Below are 14,770 nucleotides of genomic sequence, written 5' to 3' on the forward strand. Positions count from 1 at the left end.
AAACACCCTAGAGTCTTCTACTGTATGGTTTGGTATAGTTCTTTACCATATCCTGCACAATAGAAAATTGTTCTCCGATTTGCACTTATTTGGACAAAAACTACAGTTTTCTGTATTGAATAGAGATGTAATATGATTTTAAAAGTGCATAGACGTCTAAACCTAAACTAAAAGTATCTTGCTTCTCCCCAAGGAAAAAAGCTTGCAAATATTTTGAACAAGGCAAAGGAACTTGTCCGTTTGGAGGGAAATGCCTTTATCTGCACGCTTACCCAGATGGCACACGAGCGGAACCTGAGAAACCACGGAAGCAGCTCAGCTCTGAGGGAACTGTTCGGGTAAAATGAAGCTGCATGTTTTTATGTTACTCTACATAGTTGTGGTGTGGAATTCCTATAGCCCGACTCCCAGGACTTACTTTTAACTAGTGCGTTACCTCCGTCATGGCTAGCAAGTGTGTGTTGGGGACTAGGCTGCATGACTCCAGCAATTGGTGTTGGTTGCATTGTGGTGGGAGAATTCTATTGCCAGAATGGGTGGGATTGTCAAAGGTCTCCCTCTTTCAAAATTGCAGTCAGTCTCCTTTAACATTGAAATGTTGCTCTAACTGCACTCGACCCCGTTAAAATGCATTTGACTGAAATCTGAACGTGGACGGCAAAGGCATGAAAACCTATTTTTGGACTAAGAACGAATATAAAGTTCTGATTAATGTAAAGGACTTTCAGTGGGGTTGGTTGTAATACTGGCAGAAGTGGTTTTAGCTCAGCATGCTAAGAGGAAGGATGAATGTAGTTCTGAGACAGAATTACTAAACCCTAGAGACGGTGGTCTTGACTTGCCAAAGATTATTGGCACCGAGCAGATTATTCAGGTGTCAACAACAATTGCGAAGCTGTGTTTTGTCCTTGTAAATGTGCTGCCACTGGCTTAAAAAATTCATGCACCTCCTCAGTTTTTTTTTATCAATTTCACATCATCTCAAGTAGCGGTCATACTAAATAGAAGGTAATAATATAAATCTCATTCATCTTTATGCAAACACCATCCTTTTCATCTTTTCTGCTGCAAGACCGCTATATTCTCAGTTTAGCACTACAGATCAAACCTACCAACTTGGCCTCAAAGCTCATTGTGCCTCATTCTCCCTGCTCCCACAGCCACCAAAGTGAATTGAGAATGAAACCGCGTAATCTCCATACCTGCAGTTGGTTGTATTAGAAAGTGTAATCTGGAAGCTTAACTTTGTTATTGTGATGGTTTGGATAGCTAAATTATGTAATTGTGCTGCTCAAGTTATGTATACATTTATTTTATCTATGGTAGGTCCTAATTTTATATTGTTAAGTATAAAAACACATGATTTGAGAGAGCTAATTGAAGTTACAACTGAATATGCTGTGTTGCATTACTTTCTTAAAATGTACCCCAACCAACCACAGACGAAGAAAAGAAAGGGCCATACAAAGCCCCCATTTCAGCCTTCACATCTGCGTTGGGTCCCATTCCCCCAGCATACCCAGATAACTGGGACGGATACGGCCACAACGATATGGTCCGAGCAGGCAGCGGTTCCCCGCAGCCTACAGTGTCCCCACCGGACGAGGTGGGATCGTCCCACTCTATGATCGCCAGAGCCTCCGAGCTGTTCCAGCTCATGCCCGAAGAAACGATGGAGGGTTTCTTGTACCAGAGGAACGAGGCCAAGAAGAAGATGATCATGGCGGTGGCCCTCCTGGACGACGTGGGGGAGGAGGGTCTAGCCCTCTTGAACACCACTTGCACAACTCCAGCCAACCGGGATAGACTGGAGAAGAAGTAACAGGCACCGGAAAGCCGCACCCAAGTGCCTGAGGTCATAACCATCGCCGGATTCGGTGCTTTCGGAGTCCGCGAAGGAGTGGTTACCTAACCCGTCATCTTCAGTCCCTCCGGACAGTCAGGTTTAAGGAACTCATGGTGGCAACAGTAAAGACAGACACAAGTGATCACAGTTCAAGGGTGTTTATTAAACTGTATATGTGGGTTGTAAAAAGACCTAATCTAAACATAAATCTAAGAAGGGAGCAAGCTACGAGCATCAAATAATAATGCGTCCGTTCTAGTGGCGTCTCGTCAAAAAAGGGCCTATGCTAAGAAAAACCCATTGCCAATCCTTACGCTAAATACAAACCAAGAGTCTGGGATAGGGTTCAAAGGAAAGAAAAAAGTGTTCTCAGGCACTGTTGAGCAGCCAAGCGTAATGGCTGCTTAGCCGTTGAGCTCTGTGCTACAGCGTGAATATTGATAAAGAAGACGCCGCAATCCGATGCCAATCAAGCAACTGCTATACAGATGAGCCTACGAACCTCTGGGGCATACTTGTGCCGAAACTGAGTTCCCTGCAGCTCTAGAAAGGGAGATATGGCCAACTGCATGGGACATCCCTGATCCACCCAGAGCAGCAATCATATGCAGCCTGACTCTACTTCCTGCGCTGTCCCTGCGGCAGGAGAGAAAGTTGCAGCAGCTCTGCAGCTCCCTGCAGCGCCAGCTACCTGCATACTGAGCCCTATTGGCAGTCCCTCGTTCCAACAAGATCCCGCAAACCTAAGGCCAATTACTAATTGTAATTTCCCATTAAAAATACTAGACAAGATTGCCACCGAACTACTCCAGGAATTTGTGGACAATAACAACTTGCTCCACCCACAACAATCGGGATTCAGGACAGCTCACAGTACAGAATCTGCGTTATTAGATCTGCAGACAGAAATGTTCAGCATCCTTGACAAAGGCAAGACAGGATTGTTAATCCTATTGGACCTCTCGGCAGCCTTTGATCTGCTAGATCATCAGAGGCTCCGAGAGGCCCTTGACCGTTCTGGGAATTGCTCACAAGAGGCTATAGACTGGGTGTCCTCCTTCTTACAAGACAGACAATCTAAGATTGTCTGGGGCAAACACTCCTTGCAACCAAAACCAGTGGATTGTGGAGTCCCACAGGCCGCTATTTTCTCCCCCCTACTATTCAACCTATACATGCGTTGCCTATGCACACTGTTGACCCAACTCGGTATATTTTTTACCAACGACACTCAATTGGTGTTTGAACTTACGGGGGACTGTGAACAGTATAGCGAAAAACTTTCGATAATATACAACACCATTGAAAGTTGGATGAAGACAAATTGGATGTGCCTGAATGCTACCAAAACGGATCTTATGATCTTTGGATCACCCCATGCTAGAAAAAAATAAGCTCATCATACACCACATTCAAAATTAAAGAAATGCAGATTAAAATATCAGAAAAAGTTAAAACACTATGCATATAATCTACAGGCATCCCTGGGAGCAGAAGCACACACAGCCTACCTTAAAAGGAACTGTCAATACCATCAGAAACTACTGAAAAAAATCAGACCCCTGCTAAGTCAACAAAACAGTACAACCATGACTAGAGCGACTATCCTCTCCCGGTTGGACTATGGTAATTCCCTACTACTGGGTGCTAGCAGCAAATGCCTCAAACAATGCCAAGTGATCCAGAACAACGCCATAAGAACTATTACCGGAAAACCGAAAAGAGAGCATGCCACAAATGACAGAAAGGATCTACACTGGCTAGCTATCGAGGAACGCATCACATTTAAAGCCATTACCCTGGTACATCGATGTTTATTCGGTAAAGCGCCGATATACCTGAAAAATCAATTCAAGTGGCATGATCCATGTCGTAACCTAAGATCAAACAACACAGGCCTACTCCAAGTAAAACCAACAAAAAAAGCTAATGGTTTAGGCAGGGACTTCACGACAAAGCAGTCCTAAAATGGAATGAACTACCCCCCGCACTGAGACTGGAAACTAATCACCTATGTTTCAGAAATAAACTAAAGACACTCCTGTTCAAATACGACACCATCTCCTAGATACACCTATATTCCTATCGTAGCAATAGTAAACTGATATGTTGTGTGTGGCTCATGCCGTTGTCCCGTTTACCTGAATAACCATGTCTGTCTTTGTGTAATGCGCTCCGATGCCCGTGGGCTGCAGCGCTATACAAATACATAAAAACAAATACAAATCTATTAATCCTGGGCCGGGGCCCCGCGGGGAATAAGCCTGCCTGCTCCACATGCCCTGTCCTTCAGACCCTGTGGAGGGGTTGGTCGGCCCGTCGCCATCCTATGCTACCCCCCTGGTGGAGAAGGCTTTGGCCTGCTGCGGCCAGCCTGGCCCATCAACTTTGTGCAGAAGCCGGTGCGTTGGGGCGAGGCGTGCCTCTTCCCCCTCCATGCCAGCGAATTAAGGTGAGCGAAACTACCCCCCTCCCAGATCATCCCGTGAGCCCTCTGAGACCAGACATCAGCCCGGACGAACACCGGAGGGGGAGACAGATGGGCCGGCGCCGCCCCCACCTCCCCGCTGGGAAGATTACACAACATGCTGTGCCGGGTCATGTTATCAGGGCGGATTGGCAATGCACAGGGAGAGGCCGCTACCCTGTGCCGGTGGTGTGGGGTGGCGAACACCGCCCCCTCCCCTGGCATGCTGAGTGGCCCCTGGGCCTAACTAACAGTCAGGAGCACATTCTAGATGCTGCAGCCACTTCCTTGTTGGCAAAGTGACAACATGGACAATCCCACGACCTGAAATACCCTGCCTGGTCCCCCCAGGAATATAGTGGTGCAGTACCACCCGGATTAGGTCCTCTGAATTTAGAAGGTCTCTCTCTTGGAGACAAGACAAATCGAGCGATTGGGGCTGGTGAGGCAGCCCCGGGCCGACTGTGCATACACTGGTGGGGGTGGCGCCCCTGTCCCCCACTTTGACATAACTGGTAACACGAGGATCCGGACCTCACCCGCCTGCCGCATATAACATGCCTCTTGCCCCCCACATGTCGCTAACTCCTAATTAAGCCAAACCTGAGCAGTGGGAGAGAGTCTAGTACAAAGAACTGGGATGGAACATGGAGCCACTGATTCTACTGCCACTATACACCCTGGTACACCCAGTTAAACATCAGCCTTCATTACACAGCACCCACATTCGCATTGTCGAGGAAGCCCTAACTAGAAACATGGAATTGGCTGTGGAAAACCTGCTCAAAGATTTACTGGACCACCCATACCTTTCCACCCCTTCTTCACTATAGAGCGGGCCCATCAAGCTCTCTCCCCCAAGCCCAAACCAGGAGACTTTCCCAGACCAATCATCGCGAAGGTACTGAGCTATCGAGAGCGAGACCATCTTCTTCGTCTAGCCAGAGAAAAGAACGAACTGAGATTGGGCTCCCAAATCATCCGGATATTCCCCAGCTTTTCTATCCCGGTGCAACAGGAACACAGTCAGTTCATAGGGGTTAGGAAAATGCTCTGAGAGCGTAACATCATATGTTCCCGGTGCGTCTGAAGCTCCAGTTCCGGGGCAAACGTAACTTTTTCACGGCCCCGAGCGAAGCAGTGAAGTTCATAGAAGCACAGATCCCTTTAAACGATCGTCTTGCTGAACCTGCGGAGTAAGAATGTACCTGTTTAATTGTTTCTTTAACCCTGTCTCATGTTCAATGATCCCAGAGTTAATACGAGTCAATAGTAGTATATGTATAGTATTTACCATCCTGTCGTCCTTTACATAATGGATGTGATATTCCAAATATATGGTAATATGCTTCGCGGCAACGGCACACCCCATTGCAGTTGCTTAGTGTGAATTGGGGCAACATTCCCCATGTGCCATGTTGGAACAAGGGGCCAGTTGGGGAGTAGCCACACTGCTGGTTTGGGCGAGGCAGTGGGTGCAGGCGGGGGAGGGGGGTACAGGCTCTGCGTCCTTGGATGTTAAAACTGTTAAAAGATTGGTGATGGAGAACTCTGAGGTTTTTGTTCTGCATTGCATAAGTAGAGATACCGATGGTAAATGCAGTGTACGATACGGTTTACGGGTTATTACAAGGGTTATGGCATAACAGCTGAAAATAATTAGTTGGAATATACAGGGCCTATGTAACTTTACTAAAACTTGCAAAATAATATCCTATGTACAAAGACATAGAGCTTACGTTTTGTTCCGGCAGGAAACCCATGCTAAGCAAGGTACATGTCGCAACATTACCCCTTTGTGGGGGTACAGATATTTCACATCCTACTCCAAACTGGTACTTGTGAATACATAATGTCCCAACACCGACTCACCGAAGTTCTTTAACCACATAGGGGACATCTTGGTGGGGTACTTTGGAATACCAAATTATGAGGCATAGACATGAAACTGATCCTAGACGCTCTCTGGATGGAACAAATACAGCACCTCGCTCCCGATCCAGAGCGCCCCGCAGATTGAAGTCCCTCATCCAATCATTGGGCCTATGTGACGCATGGCATATAGCTCATCCTCAGTCAAGGAATACACTTTCTACTCCTCGGTTCGTGACATATCCTCTTATCTGATTCACTAATGGGGAAAGTGCGTGAAGCCGACATCAGACCACGTACGTTGTCTGACCATTCTCCAGTGATATTATCACTAAATGAGTGGCAGGCATAAGGGCTGCACCTGAAGGCTCAAGACAGCTGCTTTGGAGGACATAGTGTTCCGAGCTGACATTAAGGCTGACATAGAGACCTTCTTTGCCTGCAACGCTGCCGGCTCCACATACCACTGCACTAGGTGGCAGGCCTTTAATGTATATATATTAGAGGAATTCTTAAAAGCATACAGAGAGACTTGGAGAAGTTCGAAATGGCCCTGAAAAAGCTTGAAATGGAGTTTCTGATGCTTGTTAATCTGCTTAGAATCACATGCTGTGCATATGGTCTGACATCCAGTGGTAACAGCAGAGTATTGCATCTTGTCTTTCGGGGACCGAAAGGGGACGTCGGCATAGGCGTGTCTGTAACACTATCCCTATCGTGACTTGTAGTGTACCCAAAATCCCACATGTGCCGAGGTCCCTCAGATTGTTTTTTTCCGCCTAGATAACTGGTCGCCCTATAGCGGACATTGTTTATCTTAAACCGACTTGTTGGTTATTCCCCCTTTAAGTCATTTCGACGCCAAGAACAACTTCGACGAAGACTACAGGGGACTTGTCTACGGCAGTGGATTTCGGCGCCTACGATCCGGCGGCTGAAACATCCACGTGGCCGGGCCTTCTGGCCCGCCTTTACAGTAGGGAGAGTGGGGTCGGGTGGCCATATTTCCGGTACGTCTTTCCTCGTTCCCCCTCTTTACTCTCTAGGTCTGGTCATCTTCCTCTTTTGCTATGGAAATGACTCCTTTTAGGGTCTGCCCTAAGTGCAGGGTCAGATAACCCGTGGAAAGACGAACACAGGACGTGCAACTCCTGCCTCCCCTTAGATCACGACGAGAAGCGGTGTGTGGCTTGTAAACTCCTTCTGCCTAAGACCCTTATGGAGCGATGTGTAAAGCGGTGGACCGTGTACGGAACCCCCTTTCCCCCACCGCCACACCCGCCGAAAGTGACGGGGGCACCTCCGATGACCAGACATCTGTTGCGGATGTGATAGACCTCGAGGCGGACACTTCTAGGTCTGCCACACCCATCCCCGACCCTTTAAGGCCTGACTCTGGTCTTGCTTCAGGGACAACACCCGGCGACGGGGGCGTAAAATTGCATTACATTAAGCACACAATCCCTAAACCTATTTTGACAGGTATGTTGAAAAAGGTGAAAGGGCCAGCAAGGCCGTTGACAATTTCGGCAGATTCCTCGGATCATTCAGATCCAAAGCCTTCCCCGCATCCGCAGCAGCGTCTTGCATTCCAAAACACACAAGGGCGCTACCCCTAAATCAGGTTTACACGTCGAAGCGTGTAAATCCGACGGTCCCGAAGGCCGCGGTAGGCCCAAAAATCACGACTAGGCCGCAAGGCAAAAAAACGACTGCTAGGCCCTCTAACGCAGCGGAAGGCAATAAATCCACTGATAGTCTTTCGGACCCACTAACTCATGCCGATTCGGCGGTAATCTAACACAGCTTCGCGAGAATTTCTTCGGCGGTTGGGCTTATTCCTGTTCCACCAAAAAACATGGGGCAGGCCGCGGACAAATCTTTGGATACGCCATGGTGCCCCGATTCTCACAATACCTATGAGGACAGTCAAGAGCCTCTTTCCAACACCCCGAGAGACAATTTTCAGCACCAAAGGGCGGAAGTCGACGCTTTCCACCCATAGGCCCTTCTCGGTCCTCTAAATGGACAAGGGAGAAATTTGGAGGGTGTATGGGACCGTCTTGAAAGAATTATCAATTTTTCTGAGCATCCTTCCCCGAAAGGATCTCGTGGAGAGCCTAATCTTCAATCTGCTTCACATTTTCAAGAAGACCAGCCTTCTGTCCCAGTCCATCATGAAGAACTCATCCAGATATATACTTATCGGGACATTTACAGTGAAGATGAAGATCCTTCCTTCCTTCCTACAGAATTACGATGAGGACCAGGCGGATGCCACGGACAATTGGGAAGAAACCCAGCAAGTGGGGACGGACCCATGGACGCTCCCCCATCAAGATCAGGACACTGATGTATTGTGCCTGGATTCCCCTCCGTCCACCCCGGCTCACCAGGCCTCGCTTGTAGACGACCAAATGGCCTTCAATACCATGTTAAAGAAGGCAACTGAGCATTTTCAAATCTCTACTCAAGAGCCAGGGGCTGAGCAGGACTTTATAAGATATTCTTAAGGAGAAACCTCCCTCTAGCCAGGCCATTCCCTTCCTCAATTCTATTAAGAGAAGATTGGCTCCCTCTATGGTGTCACCAGCTCCAACCCTGGCAGTGCATCCAAGAGTTGAAAAGGTTTTTCGGCCAGCTCCTTCGGACCGTCAGTACATTTTTAAGGGCACGCCACCCCCAATTACCTGGTAGTGACTACCACCCAGAAATGGGCGCCTCCCCTTGCTACAGGGGAGGCGCCTCCAGATAGAGAATCCAAGAGGCTATATGCCCTAGTTAAAAAGATTACCTCGGCTGCCGCATATACCACTCGCATAGCGAATAACACTACACTATTGGTGAGTTATGCTGACGCTCAGTGGAACCTAGTACAGGAAGGTCTCCAAGAGGTCCCAGAGCCCGTCGGGTCCAAGCTTCTCACTATTGTGGCCGAAGGCAGGCAAGTGAACCAGAATGTAATAAAGAACACTCTGGACACGGCTGAAACAGCAGGCAGGTCTTCGGCCCAAGGAACCTTACTCAAAAGGCACTCTTAGCTTCGTACCTCGGGGTTTAAGCCTGAAACACAGGCCTCTCTCATCAATAAACTAAGTGAAGAAGCTAACCTCTTCAGAAAGGCGGTAGATGAGGCCCTAGAAACAGCCAAAAAAGAGCATGAGACTCCACAATTCAGACCACCGCACTCACAGCGCCTTTCACCGGACCATCTGGAGATCCTGAATCAAGAGGTGGAAGCGCTGCTGGGAAAGGATGCCATAGAAGCTGTCCCTATTTTTTATATTCTTCAGGTAAACAAGTGTATTTATTCAGTGTACTTCCTTGTACCCAAAAAGGACCTCACCATGCGCCCTATTCTAGACCTGCGCCCAGCGAACAAGTTTATAAAACCTCCAAAGTTTTGCATGGTAACGCTACAGGAGGTGATCCCACTGTTGAAACAAGGGGACTACATGGCAACACTGGACATGAAAGATGCATACTTTCATATTTCAATATTGCCAGCGCACAGAAAATATCTAAGGTTCATGATAGATTACAGGCATTACCAATTAAAGGTACTCCCCTACGACATCGCCTTGGCACCAAGGCAGTTTACAAAGGTCCTGACAATAGCTGCAGCACACCTGCACAGGTTATCCGTCCCGGTTTACCCTTAACTCTACGACTGGCTCATTACAGGGGGCTCGTACGACGCGTGTTTTTTGAACACCCCAAAGACCGTAGACCTTCTGTTCAGTCTGGGGTTCTCCATCAACGAGAAGAAATCCAGTCTTATCCCCAGTGAAATAAAACAATTTCTGGGAGATCTAATCCGGACAAAAGACGGCCTCGTCTTCCCCTTCAACGAGAGGGTTCAGAACATGCCTTTTCAGAGCCTTCAATATGTAGCCAGTCAGGAGGTGACAGTGCGCAAAGCCATGCGTTTTCTAGGAATGATTACGTTGTGCATATACTTGGTGCCCCACGCACGGCTGTGCGTGCGGCCCATGCAAGAGTGGCTCCACAGCCAGTGGTGTCATGCCAGCGGACAATGGGAAGATCTGGTAGTTGTCTCTCCAGCCCTTGTTCTCGCTCTGCAGTTGTCGTCAAGAGAAAACCTCTTGAAGGGGAAGACCTTCACCACCCCTGCAGTGGAAGCCACTCTCACGACAGACGCATCTCTCATGGGGTGGGGTGGGGGCTCGCCTGCTTCAGCAGACAGCACATGGAGTGTGGTCCCCTCAAGTAGTGTCCAACCATATAAATTTGCTAGCGCTATTTGCCGTATTCAAGGCATTAAAGGCCTTTCCGATGCAACTACAAGGGAAGACAGTGCTGATTCTAACAGACAGTACTACAGCCATGTAGTACCTAAACAAACATGGGGGCACTCAATCTCCGGGGCTATCCAAGCTGTCCCAAAACATTTGGATATGGGCTCTCAGACATAAGATGTTTCTGTTGTCCCAACGTGTTCCAGGGGAATTCAATCTTCTGACAGACGAATGGCGTCTGCACAAAGACATTGTGTCCAGCGTCTTCGCAGAATAGGGCTTCCCAGACATTGACCTGTTCACAACTCAGGAGAACGCCCAATGCCAAGACTACGCCTCCAGGTACCCCCACAACCGCTCCAAGGGGCACGGTCTCTGGATAACATGATCAGGGAAATTTGACTATCCCTCCTCCTACCCCCCTGCCCGACTCCCCTTCTCAACAAGATAGTGCACAAGATGCACTAGGAACCATTTACCATAATACTGGTGGCCCCCATGTGGGCCCGCCAACCCTGGTTCGCTCATCTGATGGAAATGTCCCTCTCCACACCAGTAAAACTACCCTGCCCGTACTACATGTTGTCTCAGGACAGGGGGGAGACCCTACACCCATGCCCACCGCCTCTGAACTTAGCAGCTTGGCTCTTGAGGTCATAGAATTTGGACACCTACAGCTCCCTCAGAGGTGCATGAACATACTCAGGGAAGCTAGAAAACCCAACACACGTTATTGCTATGGCAGCAAATAGAAACATTTTGTCATCTAGTGTAATTCCAAGGGAGTCAATCCCATCGATTGCTCACCCACACACATTGTGCTGGAACTAACCCATCGGTTAGACACTGGGTTGGTCTTCAATTCCCTAAAGGTTCATCTGGCTGCTCTTTCAGCCTACACCACATCACAACAAAAGGTGTTGTGGTGGAAGATACCAGTGATTAAGGCCTTTATGGAAAGGGTTAAGAGGATTTAACCTCCCATTTCTCAGCCAGCTCCTGGGTGGGACCTAAATGTAGTTTTGACCAGGCTCGTGGGAGCTCCCTTTGTCTGAATAAAGCAAGTCTAAAAGACCTGACTTATAAAACGGCCTTCCTAGGGGCTATCACTTCTATTAGAAGGGTTAGCGAAGCACAGGCACTTTCTGTTCTAGACCCCTTTGTGACAGTCCACGGGGATAAGGTAGTTCTGTGCACTCACCACAGATTTGCACTTAAATTCATCTCGATGTTCCATGTGAACCAATCGATTGAACTACCTACCTTTTTCCAGAATCCCACTAACATAGCCGAAAGAAGCCTACACACACACTAGATGTGTGCAGGGCAGTCATGTTCTACCTGGAAAGAACTAAACCACTGAGGAAAACGAACCAATTTTTGTTTTCGGTGGCAGCTGGTAGAGAAGGGGATCCGGTCTCTAAATCAGCTATCTCAAAATGGATTGTCAAATGCATCACACTATGTTACACTCTTGCTAAGAGAGAACTGCCCTCCAAGCCTTGTGCACATACTACTCGGGGCACTGCGACATCCATAGCATTCATTGCAAATGGTCCCCTTGAGTCCATTTGCAAAGCAGCAACCTGGAGTTCTGTACACACCTTTACAAAACACTATTGCCTGGACACTCATTCTAGGTCTGATTCTCAGGTGGGCCAAGCAGTACTAAGACATCTTTTCTCTACTGTTCCTTCTCACAACCCACCTCCAACTCCGGGTACTGCTCGCTAGTCTTTGCACAGCATGTGATTCTAAGCAGATTAACAAGCATCAGAAGACATGCATAATTTACCGTAATAGTATTTCTGATGATTGTATCTGCTTAGATCCACATGCGCCCTCCCTATCTTCCCGCTCGGGATGGAAGGAACATAGACTTCTTACTACTTCTCTCTTCTTCATGTACTTGCTCACAATAGCCATGGGCTGCCTCATGGGAGAAAAAAAGAAAAAATACAATCCGAGAGACCTTGGTGTGTGAGGGATTTTGGGTACTCTACACGTCACAATAGGGATAGTGTTACAGACACGCCTATGCCGACGTCCCCTTTCGGTCCCCGAAAGACAAGATGCAATACTCTGCGGTTACCACTCGATGTCGGACCATATGCACAGCATGTGAATCTTAGCAGATACAATCATCAGAAATGCTATTACGGTAAGTAATGCATGTCATTCACGATCCTCCGATCCCCTGCTGCTGGCACAAGTACGTAGGAAGCTGAACAAATTGGAAGACCACGCTTCTAGGGAAGTCTGTTACTTCTCCCGCATTCAGACGGCCAGGAGGGATGGGGAAGGAGACAGGCCCGGGAAGACACTGGCGAGAGTGGTCCAGTCTGAGAGGGGGGGGTCCCAGGTAGATGGCATCCTAGATGAGCAGGGGAATACTAAATGGTCAGACACGGAAGTGGCTGGGGCTTTCCGTGATTTCTACTGCACACTATACACCTCTGAACAACCATGTGGTGAACAGGCCATACCCTCATTGTTTCAGGATACCCCAGTATCATGTACTAGCTCCCAAGCCAGAGAGAAACTTGAGTGCCCTGTCGCACTGGAAGAAATTATGTCGGTCATTACTAGTCTACCCAAAGGGGGGGGAAGGGGTCCCTGGTCCCAGATGGCCTCACCCAAGAGTTTTATCAGGACTATGCAGCGGTATTAGCCCCCAATCTGTTAGTGTGGGAGGAGTCCCTTCAAAGTCCATTATGCCTGAATCGCTCCGGGAGGCTGTGATCACAGTACTCCTTAAACCTCACAAACCAGCAGTAATTGAGGCACTTACAGACCCCTATCCCTCATGAACTGTGACACTAAAATATATGCCAAGATCCTGGTCAACTGTCTCCTCCCGTTGATGCCACATCTGGTCCATCCAGATCAGGCTGGATTTATCCCGGGAAGATCCACAGCGCAAAATGTTAGCGGCTGTTCAATGTTATGGCCAGAATAAACCCGGGGGCTAAGGTGGTGGCGGTAACTAGACACACCCAAAAGGCCTGTGAGTTCCTGCTAAGTATCCTGGAAAGGATGGGGGTAGGTCCCAACATGATTCAATATATTAAATGACTGTATACACAACCACTAGCCAAAGTTCTGGTCACCTCATGTACATCTGAATAAAATTCCAACTGGGAAGAGGTACCCGACAGGATTGCCCACTTTCCCCTATCCTATTTGCTTTGGCCATTGAACCCATAGCAGATTCGATCAGGAAACATGGGCACCGTGGTATCCGCTTAGCTGGCCCACCTGAGATCATATCCCTATATGCAGACGATGTGCTGTTATACGTCAGAGAGAATAAGTGGCTTACCAACCTGCGATAAAATCTTACTAAAAACTGCTTCTTTAACACATAAGTGCCTGAATAACGCTGCCCCACGCTATATCTCAAAGATTCAACAGAAAATCATCCAACCGGCCAACAAGAACGGCCAATTCTAATTACCTGATGGTTCCTTGGTTTAAACCCACCAAAGTGGGAGGGTGCAGCTTCCCAGTTAAAGCTGCTCATCTCTGGAACTCCACAACCCACCACCCCCCAACAACCTCCCTCGCTAAGGTCAGACCAAACCTACCTGCACTTTAGACACAATATTATCAACTGGATCAAAGAAAACTACCGCTAAACATGTAGTGTGTCCCTCCGGTTCGCACCCCATACCCTGTATTGTGTATAGTTCTGCATTTGTGAATATATTGTTATTAGACTGCCCTAACCTGTCTGTATATAATATCTAGATTTCTATACTTCTCTACTGTACCTGTATAAATATACTTACTGTACTCTACTGTATATATATCCTGTTGCAGATCTCTGCACAGCTCTCTAACCCAAGCTGAAAATGGTCAGGTTTCTTCTGCGCCCTGATACCTTTGGGTCTAGCAAGCATTATAAAAAATAAAACAAACAAACCCTCATACTAGCCTTGACCCTATTCTCCAGGACATGAACAGATTGGCGGATTCTGTGGCTTTACAATTAACTTTTCCAAGTCTGAAATTTTCCCTCTTACTAATAATACCCAGGAGTACTGTGGTACCTTGCCTCTTTGTTGGTCCCCTGACTACATTAAATATCTGGGGGTGGTGGTTTCTAGAACCCACGCCTCCTTACTCAGGGACAACTATGACGCAATCAGGGCCCATGTGGAAAATAAACCTATTAGAGGGAAAGCTCTGCCCCTGCAGCAAAGTTATTGCTGATCAAAATGACGCTGTTTCCCAAAATACTGTACACGTTTGCCAACGTCCCGGTTTGGCCAGGGAAACCCTACTTCGCCAAGATACACGGTCTCCTGGCGCAGTTCCTGTAGC

General features: G+C 47.9%; 1 protein-coding gene across 2 annotated transcripts in view; it reads left to right on the forward strand.

The window, feature by feature from the left end:
- Positions 1–14,770, forward strand: part of MKRN2 (makorin ring finger protein 2) — a 279,152-nt gene that overhangs the window by 216,846 nt on the left and 47,536 nt on the right. For both annotated transcript variants that reach the window (XM_069643939.1, XM_069643940.1), the window contains one exon: positions 194–338. In XM_069643939.1, coding sequence (XP_069500040.1) covers positions 194–338 — 145 coding nt within the window. The remainder of the gene's footprint in view (positions 1–193; positions 339–14,770) is intronic.

Source organism: Ambystoma mexicanum, chromosome 2p (genome assembly GCF_040938575.1).
Source record: "Ambystoma mexicanum isolate Mex_15411 chromosome 2p, UKY_AmexF1_1, whole genome shotgun sequence".
Lineage (NCBI taxonomy): Eukaryota > Metazoa > Chordata > Amphibia > Caudata > Ambystomatidae > Ambystoma > Ambystoma mexicanum.